Raw genomic sequence first — 17,763 nt, 5'->3', positions numbered from 1 at the left:
TTCTAGATCCATATCTGGGTTCTAGATCAGGCATGGGCACATGTTTTCAAGAGTAGTTTTACAAACAAAGAGAAACTTCCTGACCCAAAGCCATGCCTGTCTACACTGAGGGCTCCTGGGAGCTGCAGTTTGGCATGGCACCAGCACTATCTGGTTCAGGCCCTTGTAAAACTATAACTCCGAGTATTGCAGCCTTGAGCAATGGAGAAGCCTCTCTGCTGACATAGCAATAATATTCATATTATTGCTCTAGCCTGCAACCTTCTATTTGGCCACATGATGGCAGCAAAGGACTGCAGATGATAATCTCAAGGCAATATTGGGGGAAATATAACACTGAGGCTGCACTTCCCTAACTGACCATTTGATGGCAGCAGAGAGCTAAGAATCAGAATCTCAAGGCAAGTGCAATATTCTTCTGTCCACAGGAGGGCGACAAACGGAAAAGCCATAGGGTTTAACATGGAATATCATTGATCTTTCCTTGACCCAGGGCCATCTTAAATAATACTACTACTAATACTAATAATCTTGGGAGTGAGAAGTTTGCAAGGCCTTTCACCCCCTCAGCCCAAGAGTGCTGGTGCCAAACTACAACTCCCACCATCCCATACAACCTCTGCAACAGCTCAATGCCATTGGAGCCTAGGTGATATAAACCCCCCTTGCTTAGTTTCCCAATAAGAATAAAATAATAATAATAAAATAATAATAAAACTTTATTTCTAGACTGCCCTCTCTCCACAGAGGATGCCTGCCATAGATGTGGGCAAAACGTCAGGAGAGAATGCTTCTGGAACATGGCATTGCAGCCCGGAAAATGCACAACAACCCAGAGATTCCGGCCGTGAAAGCCTTCGACAACACACTGGGAGATATAGTTTGCTAGGCCTTTCGCCTCCTCTGCCAAACTACATGCTATAGGACCCTGGGAGGTCTAGTTTTGCAAGGGCCCGAACCAGAGAGTGCTGCTGCTATGCCAAACTGCAGCTCCCAGGATCCCACAATGTAGACAGACATGGCTTTGGGTCAGGAAGTTTCTCTTTGCTTGTAAAGCTACTCTTGAAAACATGCCAATGTGAATAGATCAATAGGTACCGCTCCGGCGGGAAGGTAACGGGCCTCCATGCAGTCATGCCTATGGCCACATGCCCTTGGAGGTGTCTACGGACAACGCCGGCTCTTCAGCTAAGAAATGGAGATGAGCACCAAACCTCAGAGTCGGTCACAAAAACCTTTACCTTTAACCTATATTGTATATACATATAATATGGATAATTATATTATAAAGGAATACAATATAATACCAATAGTAGTATAAAAATATTAATTATATATTAAATGTGTTATTACTAATAATAATACAGTATGATGGTATAGTACAATATAGTAATATAGAATGCTAATGTTGTGCTATGCTAATAATATCATATATTGTACTTGCCTCCAAGACAAGAGTTCTTTCTCTCACCCTGGACATTATTCCAGAGATAGATAAACCTCCCTTGCTTAGTTTTACAACCTCTGAGGATGCATGCCATAAATGTGGGCGAAATGTCAGGAGAGAATGCTTCGGGAACATGGCCATAGTATTGTGCGGTTGCAAAGTTGCAGAGGTTGTATGGGATGGTGGGAGTTGTAGTTTGGGAAGGCACCAGCACTCTTGGGTAGAGGGGGTGAAAGGCCTTGCAAACCTCTAACTCCCAAGATTATTATTATTAATATTAGTATTATTTTAAACTGCCATAGCTCAAAGAAATATCAATTAATATTACATTAAATCCTAATGGCTTTTCCGTTTGTCGCCCTCCTGTGGACAGAAGAATATTGCACTTGCCTTGAGATTGTGATTCTTTGCTCTCTGCTGCCATCAAATGGTCAGATAGAAAAGTGCAGCACAGAGTCGCTTTCAACGTTCGAGGCTGCACTTCCCTCTCTGACCATTTGATGGCAGCAGAGGGCTAAGAATCACAATCTGAAGGCAAGTGCAATATTCTTCTGTCCACAGGAGGGCGACAAACAGAAACGCCATAAGGATTTAACGTGGGATCTTATTGATATTTCCTTGATCCAGGGCAATCTTAAATCATACTAATACTAATAATAATAATCTTGGGAGTCAGAGGTTTGCAAGGCCTTTCATCCTCTCTGCCCAAAAGTGCCGGTGCCTTGCCAAACTACAACTCCCACCATCCCATACAACCTCTGCTACTTTGCAACAGCTCAAGGCTATGGGAACCTGAGTGATATAGTTTGCTAGGCCTTGCGCCTCCTCTGCCAAACTACAGCTCGGGATTCCATAGCAATGTAGTAATTATTACAATGTAAGAATAATTATAATTACATATTTTTATTACATACAGTATTACTAATAATATTGCAATATAGTCATATAATATAATATATTGTATGTATAAATAATTGTAAACTGCCCTGAGTTCCCTTCGGGGTGAGAAGGGCAGGATTTAAATGTAGCAAATAAATAAATATGTAAATAGCAATGTGTCGTAGAAGTTCCATAGTGCATCACCCCCTATCAGATAGGCATGGGACCACGGCAAACTGCAGATCCCAGAGGCCACAGCACCAGTCCACGGCAATGGGAAGGGGTGCCAAACCATCCCTACATTGCACCGTCGCAGTGGGGTGAGTCAGCGGCATGATTGGGAGACGCCCTTGCAAAACTATAACTCCCAGTATTGCAGCCTTGAGCAATGGAGAAGCCTCTCTGCTGACATAGCAATAATATTCATATGATTGCTCTTGCCTGCAACTTTCTATTTGGCCACATGATGGCAGCAAAGGACTGCAGATGAGAATCTCAAGGCAATATTGGGGGAAATATAACACTGAGGCTGCACTTCCCTAACTGACCATTTGATGGCAGCAGAGAGCAATGAATCACAATCTGAAGCCAAGTGCAATATTCTTCTGTCCACAGGAGGGCGACAAACGGAAAAGCCATTAGGACTTAATGTAATATTAATTGATATTTCTTTGAGCCATGACAGTTTAAAATAATACTAATATTAATAATAATAATCTTGGGAGTGAGAGGTTTGCAAGGCCTTTCACCCCTCTGCCCAAGAGTGCTGGTGCCTTGCCAAACTACAACTCCCACCATCCCATACAACCTCTGCTACTTTGCAACAGCTCAATGCTATGGGAACCTGAGTGATATAGTTTGCTAGGCCTTGAGCCTCCTCTGCCAAACTACAGCTCTCGGGATTCCATAGCAATGTAATAATTATTACAATGTAAGAATAATTATAATTCACTATTATAATAGTATATTTTTATTACATGCTGTATTACTAATAATATTGCAATATAGTCGTATAATATAATATATTGTATGTATAAATACTTGTAAACTGCCATGAGTCCCCTTCGGGGTGAGAAGGGCGGGATTTAAATGTCACTAATAAATAAATAAGTAAATAGTAATGTGTCGTAGAAGTTCCATAGTGCAGCACCCCCTATCAGAGAGCCATGGGACCACGGCAAACTGCAGATCCCAGAGGCCACAGCACCAGTCCACGGCAATGGGAAGGGGTGCCAAACCATCCCTACATTGCACCGTCGCAGTGGGGTGAGTCAGCGGTATGATTGAGAGACGCCCTTGCAAAACTATAACTCCCAGTATTGCAGCCTTGAGCAATGGAGAAGCCTCTCTGCTGACATAGCAATAATATTCATATTATTGCTCTAGCCTGCAACCTTCTATTTGGTCACATGATGGCAGCAAAGGACTGCAGATGAGAATCTCAAGGCAATATTGGGGGAAATATAACACTGAAGCGCAATTCTCCATTTGTCCACTTGATGGCAGCAAAGGATTACAGATCAGAATCTCAAGGCAATATTGGGGGAAATATAACACAGAGGTGCAGTTTTCCATTTGGCCACATGATGGCAGCAAAGGGCTGCAGATGAGAATCTCAAGGCAATAGTGGGGGAAATATAACACTGAGGCGCAATCCTCCATTTGTCCACTTGATGGCAGCAAAGGATTACAGATCAGAATCTCAAGGCAATATTGGGGAAAATATAACACAGAGGTGCAGTTTTCCATTTGGCCACATGATGGCAGCAAAGGACTGCAGATGAGAATCTCAAGGCAATATTGGGGGAAATATAACACTGAGGCGCAATTCTCCATTTGTCCACTTGATGGCAGCAAAGGATTACAGATCAGAATCTCAAGGCAATATTGGGCCTGGAAAGTGTAGTTTTCCAAGGCCTTGTTAAACTAGACCTCCCAGCCTCCCATGCAACTCTGTAACTAGAGTGTGCCTCTGTGTCCACTCAACACTATGAGAGCCTGGGAAGTATAGTTTTTGAAGCCCTTGATTGAGAGAAGCCTCTGCTTAATAATAATAAAAATTAAAATTGGGCTATGGAATCGTAAACTATAGTTTGGAGGGACCCCTAAAGGGCATCTAGTCCAACCTCTGGAAAAGAACCATCCAAGCCCTGACGACAGATCCAGCCATCCATATAATAGATTTATTTATTTCGTGTCAAAAGCATTGTACAACAAATACATTTCAAATAATGGAAATTAAAAAAAAAAGAAATCACAAGCAACTAAATAGTTTTGGACCAAAAGCGGGCAACAGCAATAGATAATAGATAAATAAAAATAATAAATATAATAGATAAATACACTGTATTCTATGATATATTTTCTATATATATACCGTACAGTCCTGGAGCCCCCAATAGCGCTGCGGGTTAAACAGCTGAGCAGCTGAACTTGCTGACCGAAAGGTCAGTGGTTCAAATGTGGGGATCGGGGTGAGCTCCCGCTGTTAGCCCCAGCTTCTGCGAACCTATTTGTTTATTTATTTATTTACTACATTTATATCCCGCCATTCTCACCCCATAGGGAACTCAGAGCGGCTTATAAATTATATTTACATACAATACTTTGTATTATTAGCATAGTGCAATACTAGTATTAAATTATTATATTGTACTATATCATTGTATCATAATATTATTAGTAATATTACATTTAATATATAATATATAATTAATACTATTGTATTATTATCAGTATTATATCGTAATACATCATAATATTATCAATTTGCAGTTTGAAAACATGCAAATGTGAGTAAATCAAGAGGTACCGCAATGAAAGCCCTCCCAACAGATGGCCACCCAGCTGCTGCTTAATAATAACAATAATAATAATATATTAATTATATAAAATATTATGGCCTTTAAGGTCCCTTCCAACTCTTGGATTTTATGATAGACAGACAGACAGATTGATCCCTTGAGGTCCCTTCTGATTCTATTTAATTGATGTATTTGCTTTGTTTTTATTCATGTTCCACTTTCAAATGGTCATATGACTGGTCAAACAAATACATTTATAATTAAATTAATTACATTGATGTATTATTGTTGTGTTAAGTTTTGTATGATGTTTGGCACCTTGGAAACCGTCCTGAGTCCCTTCGGGGAGACAGAGCAGTATATAAATAAAGTTTTTATTATTATTATTATTATTATTATTATTATTATTATAACATAATAGAATCACAAGAAATATGATTTTATTATTACATGATTTATTTATTGATCCTATCGGATGCTCCAGAGCAGAATTCAAAGTGATTTTAAAAGATGAGAGATGATTGGTCGAAAGGAACACAATGAACCTCAATAAGCAATTGAATTGCATTGTGTTGGCTCTCTTGTCCTTCCAGCCTGGGCCAGCAGGTGGCAGCAGAGGCCTCCCTTAGTGATGACGCTACGGTGCAACCTTTTATTCCTTCCCCCCACGTGGAAGCCAAGTGGGACCGGAAGTGGATCGGAAGGAAATTAGAAGGAGCCGAGGCCTGCTTTGAGGTGAGACTACTGTCCGTTTTTTAAAAATATAATAATTGACAAATAACTTCAGAGGCCGGAGGTTATGGATATCTTTAATATGGTGCTTGTGTTACGTTTTTTAAAATTGTTTTATTTGATATCTTAATTGGGTTTTAATCGGGATATGATGTTTTAATCAAATTCATACAATGTACAGTAGAGTCTCACTTGTCCAAGACTCGCTTATCCAACGTTCTGGATTATCCAACTCATTTTTGTCGTCAATGTTTTCAATACATCGTGATATTTTGGTGCTAAATTCGTAAATACAGTAATTGCTACATAGCATTAATGCGTATTAAACTACTGTTTCTGTAATCATAATAATTCTAGGAGACCAATATTATTATCATATTTATTATCACTACTGTTCTTCTTATATTTCTAACATACAAAATTTTATTATATTTATTATTATATGTGTTATATTGATATATATTTGTGTTATATAATTATATGCTTATTATTATCATTGCTGCTATTCTTATATTTCTAGCATACCAAATTTTATTGTTCTACAGTAGAGTCTCACTTATCCAATACTCGCTTATCCAACACATTTTTGTAGTCAATGTTTTCAATACATCGTGATATTTTGGTGCTAAATTCGTAAATACAGTAATTACTACATAGCATTACTGCGTATTGAACTACTGTTTCTGTAATCATAATAATTCTAGGAGACCAATATTATTATCATATTTATTATCACTACTGTTCTTCTTATATTTCTAACATACAAAATTTTATTATATTTATTATTATATGTGTTATATTGTTATATATTTGTGTTATATAATTATATATTTATTATTATCATTGCTGCTATTCTTATATTTCTAGCATATCAAATTTTATTGTTCTACAGTAGAGTCTCACTTATCCAACACTCGCTTATCCAACACATTTTTGTAGTCAATGTTTTCAAACATTGAAAACATTGACTACAAAAATGCGTTGGATAATCCAGAACGTTGAATAAGTGAGACTCTACTGTACATGTAATATCAATTACAATAGTGTATTATTAGTATTACATTGTATTACATCATAATATTATTATCAGTATTATATGTATATACAATATATTATAATATTAGTATGGCACAATATAAGCACTACATAAGCATTATATATTATTATATTGTACTCTAGGACTATATTGCAATATTATTAGTAATATTACATGTAATATCAATATACAATTATAATAGTGCATTATTAGTATTACATTGTATTACATCATAATATTATTATCAATATTATATGTATATACAATATAATATAATATTAGTATAGTATAATAGGAGTCCCTTTTGGAGCCAACCCAAGATTTTATCATTATATTTATTGTATGTGACCTTATTTGTTTTATGATTTGTTTTATTGTCGATTGACTTGTTTTATTGCTATGTTTTTACATTGTCTGATGTAAGCCGCCCTGAGTCCCTTCGGGAAGATGGGGTGGGGTATAAAAATAAAATAATAATAATAATTATTATATATTATATATTATTATATTGTTATTATATTGTTACATTTGTAGGTTGTGTTTCTTCCTCAGCTTCCCTCTGGTACGATTTCTGTCTGTTCATCTCTTGGTCACAAATACGAATGAACATGGGTTTTCTCATTTGTGCGGCTAAATGTTGGGGATTGTGTTGATTTTCAGGCCAAAGAGGGAAGCGGACATGAAGGCCACGGACGTGGAGCGGCTCTTGATCCAATTCAAAGATGAAGCTGACCAGGTTCTGGGCTCGCCCTTCGATGTCCCCATCGACATCACGCCTGAGAAGCTGCAGCTGGTCTGCAATGCTCTCCTGGAGCAGGTAAGTCTAAATTTGAAGGGGCACCCAAAGGGCATCTAGTCCAACCTCTGGAAAAGCACCATCAAAGCCCTGCCGACAGATCCAGCCATAGATATCATAGATAAATAAACTGCATACTATGATATATGTATATCTAAAATAGGATCCTAGAGTTGGAAGGGGCACCCAAAGGGTATCTAGTCCACCCTCTCTTCTGCCAGGTAGGAGAAGCAACATCACAGCCCTCTCGACAGATGGCCATCCAGCCTCTGCTTAATAATAATAATAATAATAATAATAATAATAATAATAATACATCACACAGTCCTAGACACTTGGGAAGTGTTCGACTTGTGATTTTGTGATATGAAATCCAGCATATCTATCTTGTTTGCTGTGCCATAATAAAATAAAATAAAATAATAATAATAGAGTCATAGAATAATATTGTTGGCAGAGACCACAAGCGTCATCCAGAGAAGTATTGGACAATGTTATTTTATTTTGTAATGGTATCTGTTTTATATGAATTGTTGTTTTTACATTGTTTTTAGGCATTGAATTTTTGCCTATTTACTGTAAGCCGCTTTGAGTCCCCTCGGATGTAAAGTGATGTAAATAAATAAATAAATGTTGGAAGAATTTGGTAAATAAAACAAAACAAAACCCCAACGTCACGGAGCTTCTCCCTTTCGAAGGAAGAGCCGCTGCCCTTGGCCTTCTTTGTCGGTGACTCCGAAATCGTTGCCTCCTTGGAGAAGACGTTGTCTGGCCAGGCTTTGGAGACGGAGCGGGTACTGGACATTGTTTACCAGCCTCAAGCCGTGTTCCGGGTCCGGGCTGTCACGCGGTGTACCAGCTCCTTGGAGGGACACAGCGAGGCCGTCATCGCCGTTGCCTTCAGTCCCACCGGGAAGTAAGTCTCGGGGCCACTCGTCCTCCAACTCGTTTCTTTTTTATTATTTTACATGTCCTTAACAACATAACACGCATGCACATGGGAGCGAAGAGTCTGCGGTTCGTCTCTGAATATCAGGCTCTTCCCAAGGGCCTAGGATATTAGAGGTATTAGATTATTATTATTATTATTATTATTATTATTATTACTGTATAAGCCGACCCGAATATAAGCCAAGGTACCTCATTTTACCACAAAAAACTGGGAAAACATTGACTCCAGTATAAGCTGAGGGTGGTAAATTTCAGAAATAAAAATAGATACCAATAAAATTACATTAATTGAGGCATCAGTAGGTTAAATGTTTTTGAATATTTACATCAAGCTCAAACTCTGATCAAATCATGATTCTCATCTTCTTCAATGTAAATGTGCTTATGTATCCTTTTAATAATAATAGAGTAAAATAATACATGTATAGTAGAGTCTCACTTATCCAACATAAACAGGCTGGCAAACCGTTGGATAAGCCAATATGTTGGATAATAAGGAGAGATTAAGAAAAAGCCTATTAAACATCAAAATAGGTTATGATTTTACAAATTAAGCACCAAAACATCATGTTATTCAACAAATTTGACAGAAAAAGAAGTTCATTATACCTTAATGCTATGTAGTGATTACTGTATTTACAAATTTAGCACCAAAATATCACAATGCATTGAAAACATTGACTACAAAAATGTGTTGGATAATCCAGAACGTTGGATAAGTGAGTGTTGGATAAGTGAGACTCTACTGTATTTATTATTTTTCTCTATTATTATTGGTATTGTTACATTTATTATTTTACCCTATTATTGTTACTTTTAAATTAATAATATAATAATAATAAATACAGGGAAATAATACATGTAATAATAAATAGAGTAAAATAATAAATGCAATAATAATAATAATAATAATATCAGTGAAATAATAAATGTATTAATAATAATAAAAATAGACTAAAATAAATGTAATAGTAGCAACAATAATAGAGAAAAATAATAAATGTAATAATACCAACAATAATAGAGAAAAATAATAAATGTACCATATATTCTCGAGTATAAGCTGACCCAAATACAAGCCAACCAGGACCCTCACCCGAGTATAAGCCGAGGGGGGCTTTTTCAGTCTTAAAAAGAGGGCTGAAAAACTAGGCTTATACTCGAGTATATACAGTATATTTATTATTATACTAGCTTGGGGACCCGGTAGTGCCTGGAATATTAGAAGAAGGCATTGTTTGTTTTGGGATGTTAGGTTATATCACTGAAGTTTGGTCCAGATCCGTCGTTGGCTGGGGTCAGTGCTCTCTGGATAAGGGTGAACTGTCTGGATAAGGGCCTGAGAGATTAGAGATATTATTATTATATTTCTTATTATTCCTTTAGATACCTTGCCAGCGGCTCCGGCGACACGACTGTCCGCTTCTGGGACCTCACCACTGAGACGCCGCACTTCACAGCTAAAGGTGAGCTATTTATTATTATTATTATTATTATTATTATTATTATTATTATTATTAATGTTATGCTATATTATTAATATACTATATCATTTTATACTATATATATATATATATAAAGGTAATGTGTGTAATTCCCATGGAGTAAACAACAAAATCACTGGACCAAATCACACCAAACTTGTCCACAAAAGACATTGTCATCCAATCTATGTCTTTCGATAAAAAACCCTAAACAATTGGGTCAAAATTACAGAAAACCCCCCAAAACCAAAAATTAGTAACCACGCATGCGCAGTGGTCCCCCCGGAAACTTGGTGACACCAGCCAGGTGAACAGGGCTTTCTTCCCTTTCTTCAGAGTCATTATAATTACTATTATATTATTATTATTATTATTATTATTATTATTATTATTATTATTATTATTATTATTATTTGGGTTCCTGGTAACCATCAAAATGAACATAACCTGGCAGCCACCATTTAAACAACTCTACAATCTGGACAGTAAATAAAGAACAACACTCTGAAAATAAGCATATTCCAGACAGGAAGCAACCGGAGCCAGTTAACACCTCCCAACAAAGGTTTCCCCCAGGGAGGAAACAACGACACTTTGAAGCTGCAAGCCCATTCAATGCTAATCAAGATGGCTAATTATAACACTCATACTTGCCTCCGCGAACAAAATCCCACGCCACAGCAACGCGTGGCTGGGCACAGCTAGTATTACAGTATATATAATTTTATAATATATTATTATTTTATATTATTATAATAATTTATTATTATTATTATTTATACCCCACTTTCTCGCTCTGCAAGGAAACTCAAAAGTGGCTTACTATTTATGTATTATTATTATACTATATTATAGGAGCCCCCGGTGGCACAGCAGGTGAAACTGCTGAGCTGCTGAACTTACTGACTGAAAGGTCAGTGGTTTGAATCCGGGGAGCGGAGTGAGCTTAATTCTGCGGTCCTTACTCTTTCCTCAACCAGGCCACCGTCATTGGGTTTTGAGTATCTCTTGGTCTCCCGATGGAAGGAAGCTGGCATCCGGTTGCAAGAATGGCCAGGTAAACGTTCCAGTTTTTTGAAACAATAATCTACACCAGGCATAGACTAGACTTGCTAGGAGGACTGGCTGCCCAGTGATGGGTGGATTATAAACATGTGATTGTACTGAGCATGTTCAGACTCAGGACTCCATTTTATATTCTGTCTGCTTTACACCTCAGTGGAGGTGGATGCATGTTTGTGTCAGACCTCAGTGGAGGTAGATGCATGTAATAATAATAATAATAATACCAACAACAACTTTATTTTTATACCCCGCCCCATCTCCCCGAAGGGACTCGGGGCGGCTTACATGGGGCCTTGCCCGATACAACAATATAATAACAACAACAAAACAATAAAACAAATATCCCAACAATAAAAACATCAGCATCAATAAAACAATCATTAAAATCAACATACAGCATAAAATGTGGCTGTTTGGACTTCAGTAGAGAAGTATGACTTATGGACTTTAGTGAGTACAACTATCCCTAAAGGCTGTGGACTATTGATTAGGAATTATGCCTTGTGTTTTCATCACAAAGACTACATCCTAACTATAACTGAACTTTAATTATAAATGATCCTGTATGGTGGAATTAATACAAGATGTTTGTGAGTAAACAAGATATGTTATTTTTCAAGGAAGACTTTGGTTTTTTTTTATCTCTGAATGCATATTTTAAACTAAGAGGTTTCAAGGGAGCGTATATCTTTTGGGCAACTGCAATTTCAGCTTCAAAGAAACAACCATCCTCTGCTAACCAACTATATTTTTGTAGTGGTATGTCTTTGTCCTTGGCAGTTCAAAGACATGGTTCTTCAGTCTAACAGCTGAGTTCCCTGTGTGCCATTACATGAATGCTTATGAATATCCCTTGTTATTATTATTTATTGTATTGTTCAATGTGTTATGATGTGTTGTTCTTTTATATTCTATTATATTGTATTGTTCTGGGCATGGCCCCATGTAAGCCTCCCCAAGTCTCCATTGGGGAGATGGTGGCGGGCTATAAATAAAGTATTATTATTATTATTATTATTATTATTGTTCAAAGGGTTGACTTCTAACAAGGTCATGCTAGTGGTTTTCAAAAGGTGGTCTTGTCCAAGATCAGGCAATTCCCTGAATATAATAATCTACGAATGCATCATTTTGCATATTAATCTACGACCTGGTCTTATTTTGGGGGAAACGGTCCCGAACGTGTTTGCGTCTTCCGTGTTTTTGGGCAGATCTTCCTCTGGGATCCGAAGACGGGGAACCAGCTTGGCCGGGCTCTGGTGGGACACTCCAAGTGGATCACGTCGCTCTGCTGGGAGCCTTTGCACCTGTGAGTCTCGGGTTTGGGTTTGGCTGTAAGGTGTGGGATGATCCTGTTATACGCCGAGACCATGTGGTCACTTGGTGTCACTTGGAACGCCAGTGAAGCAGCAACTGTTGTAAGTTGAGACCAATGCTGTTGTAAGTTGAGACCATGCGGTTGCTCAGTCTCTTTCACCACTGATCTCCTGTAACTTGTAAATAAACCAAGTGGAACCTATACATAAAAGTCTTTCGGCTCTGGGCAGAAAGTTGTGGTCATAGATATACAGTAGAGTCTCGCTTATCCAACCTTCGCTTATCTGACACTCTGTATGATCCGATGCTATCATATGACCGATTGGAAACATTGCACCCTTTGATATGTGCTCTTTCATTCAATCCAAGGCGAGAGCAGGTGGCTCTCTTTCCTGTGTGCAAAAACCGGTAGGAGGAGGAAGAGGAAAGCACATCTCCAAAGGGAAGGGGGTGTGAATCGTCCTGTTGGGGGGCCATTTGTATGCACGTGTGGGTCATAGGCACTCGCAGACACTTCTCTGGCTTTGCTCAAAGTTGGCTGTCAGCACATCTCCTTTGCCAAGTCCTCCTTTTTTCTAGGCTGTGTGCATAAAATACTATAGCCCCCAGCTATTTTATCCACACGCAACCTGGAAAAAAGGACTCGGCAAGGGAGGCTTGCTAGTCATCCTCAGGTCTCCCTGCAAGGAGGCGATTCCAGTTTTGTCTCCGCCCTCGCCGTCTTCACATGCCCTTCTCCTCCTTCCGGAAACAGTTGTTTGTAGTACAGCGGCTGTTGCTTGTTTGTCCAGCAGATGGCACTGTTTGTGATCCAAAGCATGGTTTTACCTGTCTCAGGTGTGACAGGTGTGTAATAGTAGGTATGTAAATACAGTAGAGTCTCACTTATCCAACATAAACGGGCCGGCAGAACGTTGGATAAGCGAATATGTTGGATAATAAGGAGGGATCAAGGAAAAGTCTATTAAACATCAAATTAGGTTATGATTTTACAAATTAAGCACCAAAACATCATGTTATACAACAAATTTGACAGAAAAAAAGTAGTTCAATACACAGTAATGCTATGTAGTACTTACTGTATTTACGAATTTAGCACCAAAACATCACAATGTACAGTAGAGTCTCAGTTATCCAAGACTCGCTTATCCAACATTCTGGATTATACAACGCATTTTTGTAGTCAATGTTTTCAATACATCATGATATTTTGGTGCTAAATTTGTAAATACAGTAATTACTACATAGCATTACTGCGTATTGAACTACTTTTTCTGTCAAATTTGTTGAATAACATGATGTTTTGGTGCTTAATTTGTAAAATCATAACCTATTTTGATGTTTAATAGGCTTTTTCTTAATTATCCAACATATTCGCTTATCCAACGTTCTGCCGGCCCATTTATGTTGGATAAGTGAGACTCTACTGTACCTTAAAACACTCCCCAGTTCGATTGCTACATTGTGTCCCAATTTTGAAGCAGTTTGTGAGATACAAGGTCCCTCACAAACAGATACGAGGTCCCTCACAAACAGACATCACATTTTATCTATATAGATTTTTATATTTATTTGTTTATAATATACATGTAAGTCTTTTGGTTCTGTGCAGGTAGCTGTGGTCCAGTGTGGTTGAGCCAGGGAGGGAAAGAACAGCAGAAGAGCACCGCAAAAAAAAAAAAAAGAGATGCATGTTTACAAGACTTTCAGTACCCCTGTTTTCTGTCTCCTCCCACCTTAATATGTCTCTCCAGGAACCCCGAGTGCCGCTTCCTGGCCAGCGCCTCCAAGGACGGCAGCGTCCGCATCTGGGACACGACGGCCGGGCGCTGTGACAGGATCCTCACGGGCCACACGCAGTCCGTGACGGGCGTCAAGTGGGGCGGAGATGGGCTCCTCTACTCCTCTTCCCAGGACAGGACCATCAAGGCTTGGAGAGCGCAAGATGTAAGTCTGCAACGGACCGACTCCATGCGATTTGTAAGGGGAGGGAGCGGCCCGAGAATGAATTGATTCACAGTCATTATTATTATTATTATTATTAGGCACTTCTTAAGGTTTTCTTTATGGAGCCCCGGTGGCACAGCGGGTTAAACTGCTGAGCTGCCAAACTTGCTGACTGAAAGATTGCCACTCTCTCAGCCTCATGGGAATGAATCTTGGCAAGAGGGTGTCCTGAGCCTTGCAAAATGTGCTATGCTTGTCCTTCTCCTCCTCCCTTGGCAGGGCATCCTGTGCCGCACGCTGCAGGGCCATGCCCACTGGGTGAACGCCATGGCGCTCAGCACCGACTACGTTCTCCGGACGGGGGCTTTTGAGCCGGCCGAGGCCTCCATCAATCCCCAGGACGTGAGCGGATCCCGTGAGAACCTTTTCTTCCTCTTCTCTATTTCCCTATGTCTCCTCCACTATGCACATATAATATCCTTGCTGCTATGATCATGTAGTTCAATGCTTTATATGCGCATATAATATCCTTGCTGTTATGATCATGTAGTTCAATGCTTTATATGCGCATATAATATCCTTGCTGTTACAATAATGTAGCACAATGCTTTATATGCGCATATAATATCATTGCATACAAAATACAGAAGATGGCCATACATTATTTAATCTTATTTTTAGTTATCAAATCCTTTCATGACCTATAAAAGTTTTCTTGTAGACTCTGCACATTTTTCATGCGACACACTTGCAGACTCCAGGCGGCACATGCCTGTGTCCCAACACACGGTTTGGAAAGAGAATTTCTCTCCCCTGTGTTTCCTCTCACTTGCTTTGCTTTCCTTTCTTGCAGTGGCAGAAATCAAGGAGAAGGCATTGCGGAGATACAATCAAGTTCGGGTATGTTGGCCTTCTTGTTGTCTCAGTTCGTTCTTAACTGTAAGTCAGATGTTTGTTAGTGTTTTTGTGATATCGAGTGAAATGTTTAATCTATTGTTGCTGTGGAATTGTGTGCATTCGTTCCGGCAAGCATTCCAGCAGTCAAGAGGTTAATTGCAGCGAGCCCTGATTGATTGCTGGAAGGGCAAATGACAAAGACTTCTGTTTGTGCTAAGTGACAGGAAGATACATCACAGGCTGTGGAATGCAGAGGAGGTGTTTCAGTGTACGGAGAACAGACTTTGAGAGAGACAGACATGCTCCATGTTTTCATCCATGTGTCCTGACAGTTTTGGTCAGTTAGCACTGTAAATATTATTAATGTAAATAAAGCGTTAGTGCCGCTGGGATTCAGCAGATAAATCAACAAAGTTGTCATTCTTTGTTGGTGCCACTTTTGCCGTTTGCAGAGTGGTCTGACGGGTGAGAACAGGCGGGACCTAGCTCATCAATAAGCCGGGGTCGCCGATTTCCTGACAATGTTTGCAACTCAGGACTGCCCATATTGACTCTGCTTCCTTTCCGTATTGCTGGGCGGGTTTTTATTGTGGCTTCCTCTTCCACATCAGGGACAAGGGCCCGAGCGACTTGTTTCCGGCTCGGACGACTTCACGCTGTTCCTCTGGGCACCCGCCGAGGACAAGAAGCCGCTGGAGAGAATGACGGGGCACCAAGCACTCGTCAACCAGGTTGTCTTTTCGCCCGACACCCGCCTCGTCGCCAGCGCCTCTTTTGACAAGTCTGTCAAGCTGTGGGACGGAAAGACCGGGAAGTAGGTGGCGGTGGCGGCTTTATGGAATCTCACGCTCCATGCGACGTCTGACAGAGGTTGACCGACTCTGTTGGCCCTGTTTCTCTCTCTTCTCAGATACCTGGCTGCCCTGCGAGGTCACGTCTCCGCCGTCTACCAAATCGCATGGTCCGCTGACAGCCGCTTGCTGGTCAGCGGGAGCAGCGACAGCACCCTCAAAGTGTGGGACACCAAGGCGCGGAAGCTGGCCGTCGATTTGCCGGGACACGCGGACGAGGTCAGGCCTTTTCCAATTCCCAGTTCAACCCCAGGCGGGCCAGCTTCGCCCTTCCATCCAAGTTTTAGGAATAGTGAGAGTTGAAGTCCAAAACACCTGGAGGGAGGGCTGTAGTTGTATGGAATGAATTTTATCCCCTCTGTTTGTTTGTAAAGAATTTATCCAAAATTCTTCAAATACTTTAAAGGCAGGAGGGAAAAAACTTGAAGCTTCAATATTTTCAGAAAGGAAAGTCATGTATTTTTGACCCCATCTTAATCCTATATATTAGAAGATTCAGAATGCACCTACACAATAGAATTAAAGGAGTTTGATATCAGTTTAAGAGTCATGGCTCAATGCTATGGAACAAGGGGAGTTTTACAAATTCTGTAGCTTTTCTACCAAATAGTACTGATGCCTCAGCAAACTCTAACTCCCAGGATTCCATCACATTGAGCCAGACAAAGTAATGTCAAACTGCATTAACTCTATGGTTTAAATGCAGCCTTAGCCATTTTTATAGTCAATGTTTTCAATATACCGATATTTTGGTTGGACTGCATGGCCCACGAGATCTCTTCGTTGTTCTACTCTGGAAACTTTATTCTTGTTGCACAAACTATGCTCAAGGTTGTCTTCAGAAACTTTGTTTTTGTAGCTGCCTCTGTGTTGAATTGGTTGAGACTCGATGATGAGATCTTCATTGAAAACTATTGCAAAATGTGCTATATTAGGATGACATGCAAACACAGTCTTTGCAGTTTAATACACTTTGTACCCCATGTTTTTATGGTAGACCCAATTAGGAAAGGACATTGATAACCCAGGAACAAAAATGTTTCAGAGTGTTGTTGTTGCTAATAATAATAATAATAATAATAATAATAATAATAATAATAATAATAGTCCTAGACACTTGTGATGTGTCCGACGTGTGATCCAATACAACAGCCAGTGGAGTATCTGCTGTGGACTCATCTTGTTGTGTTTCTAATAATAATAATAATAATAATAATAATAATAATACAATATTTATTTATTTTATTTTAATTTATTTATTTGCTACATTTATATGCTGTCCTTCTCACCCTGAAGGGGACTCAGAGCGGCTTACAAATTAAATTTACATACAATATTATATTAGCATAGTACAATACTGGTAATAAATTACTATATTGTACTGTATCAATATATTGTAATATTATATATATATATATATAATTATATATAATATAATTATATATAATTATATATTATATTAATGTAAAATATAATATATAATTAATATTATTATATTGTATTATTAGTATTATATCGTATTACAATATAATATAATGAATATTATATGTACATACA

The 17,763-nt window shown here is 39.0% G+C and overlaps 1 protein-coding gene across 1 annotated transcript in view; it reads left to right on the top strand.

Moving 5' to 3' along the window:
• Window positions 1–5,728: 5,728 nt before the first annotated feature.
• The window catches only part of nle1 (notchless homolog 1), a 13,220-nt gene continuing 1,185 nt past the window's right edge, over window positions 5,729–17,763 (top strand). The window contains exons 1-11 of the mRNA XM_062959375.1: window positions 5,729–5,865; window positions 7,559–7,715; window positions 8,393–8,610; window positions 10,032–10,111; window positions 11,110–11,186; window positions 12,406–12,503; window positions 14,266–14,458; window positions 14,738–14,873; window positions 15,312–15,358; window positions 15,967–16,169; window positions 16,266–16,425. Coding sequence (XP_062815445.1) covers window positions 7,578–7,715; window positions 8,393–8,610; window positions 10,032–10,111; window positions 11,110–11,186; window positions 12,406–12,503; window positions 14,266–14,458; window positions 14,738–14,873; window positions 15,312–15,358; window positions 15,967–16,169; window positions 16,266–16,425 — 1,350 coding nt within the window. The 5' untranslated portion in view covers window positions 5,729–5,865; window positions 7,559–7,577. The remainder of the gene's footprint in view (window positions 5,866–7,558; window positions 7,716–8,392; window positions 8,611–10,031; window positions 10,112–11,109; window positions 11,187–12,405; window positions 12,504–14,265; window positions 14,459–14,737; window positions 14,874–15,311; window positions 15,359–15,966; window positions 16,170–16,265; window positions 16,426–17,763) is intronic.

The sequence above is a fragment of the Anolis carolinensis genome, unplaced genomic scaffold, assembly GCF_035594765.1.
Source record: "Anolis carolinensis isolate JA03-04 unplaced genomic scaffold, rAnoCar3.1.pri scaffold_7, whole genome shotgun sequence".
NCBI classification, from domain to species: domain Eukaryota; kingdom Metazoa; phylum Chordata; class Lepidosauria; order Squamata; family Dactyloidae; genus Anolis; species Anolis carolinensis.
This window is presented reverse-complemented; position numbering and strand designations above follow the sequence as displayed.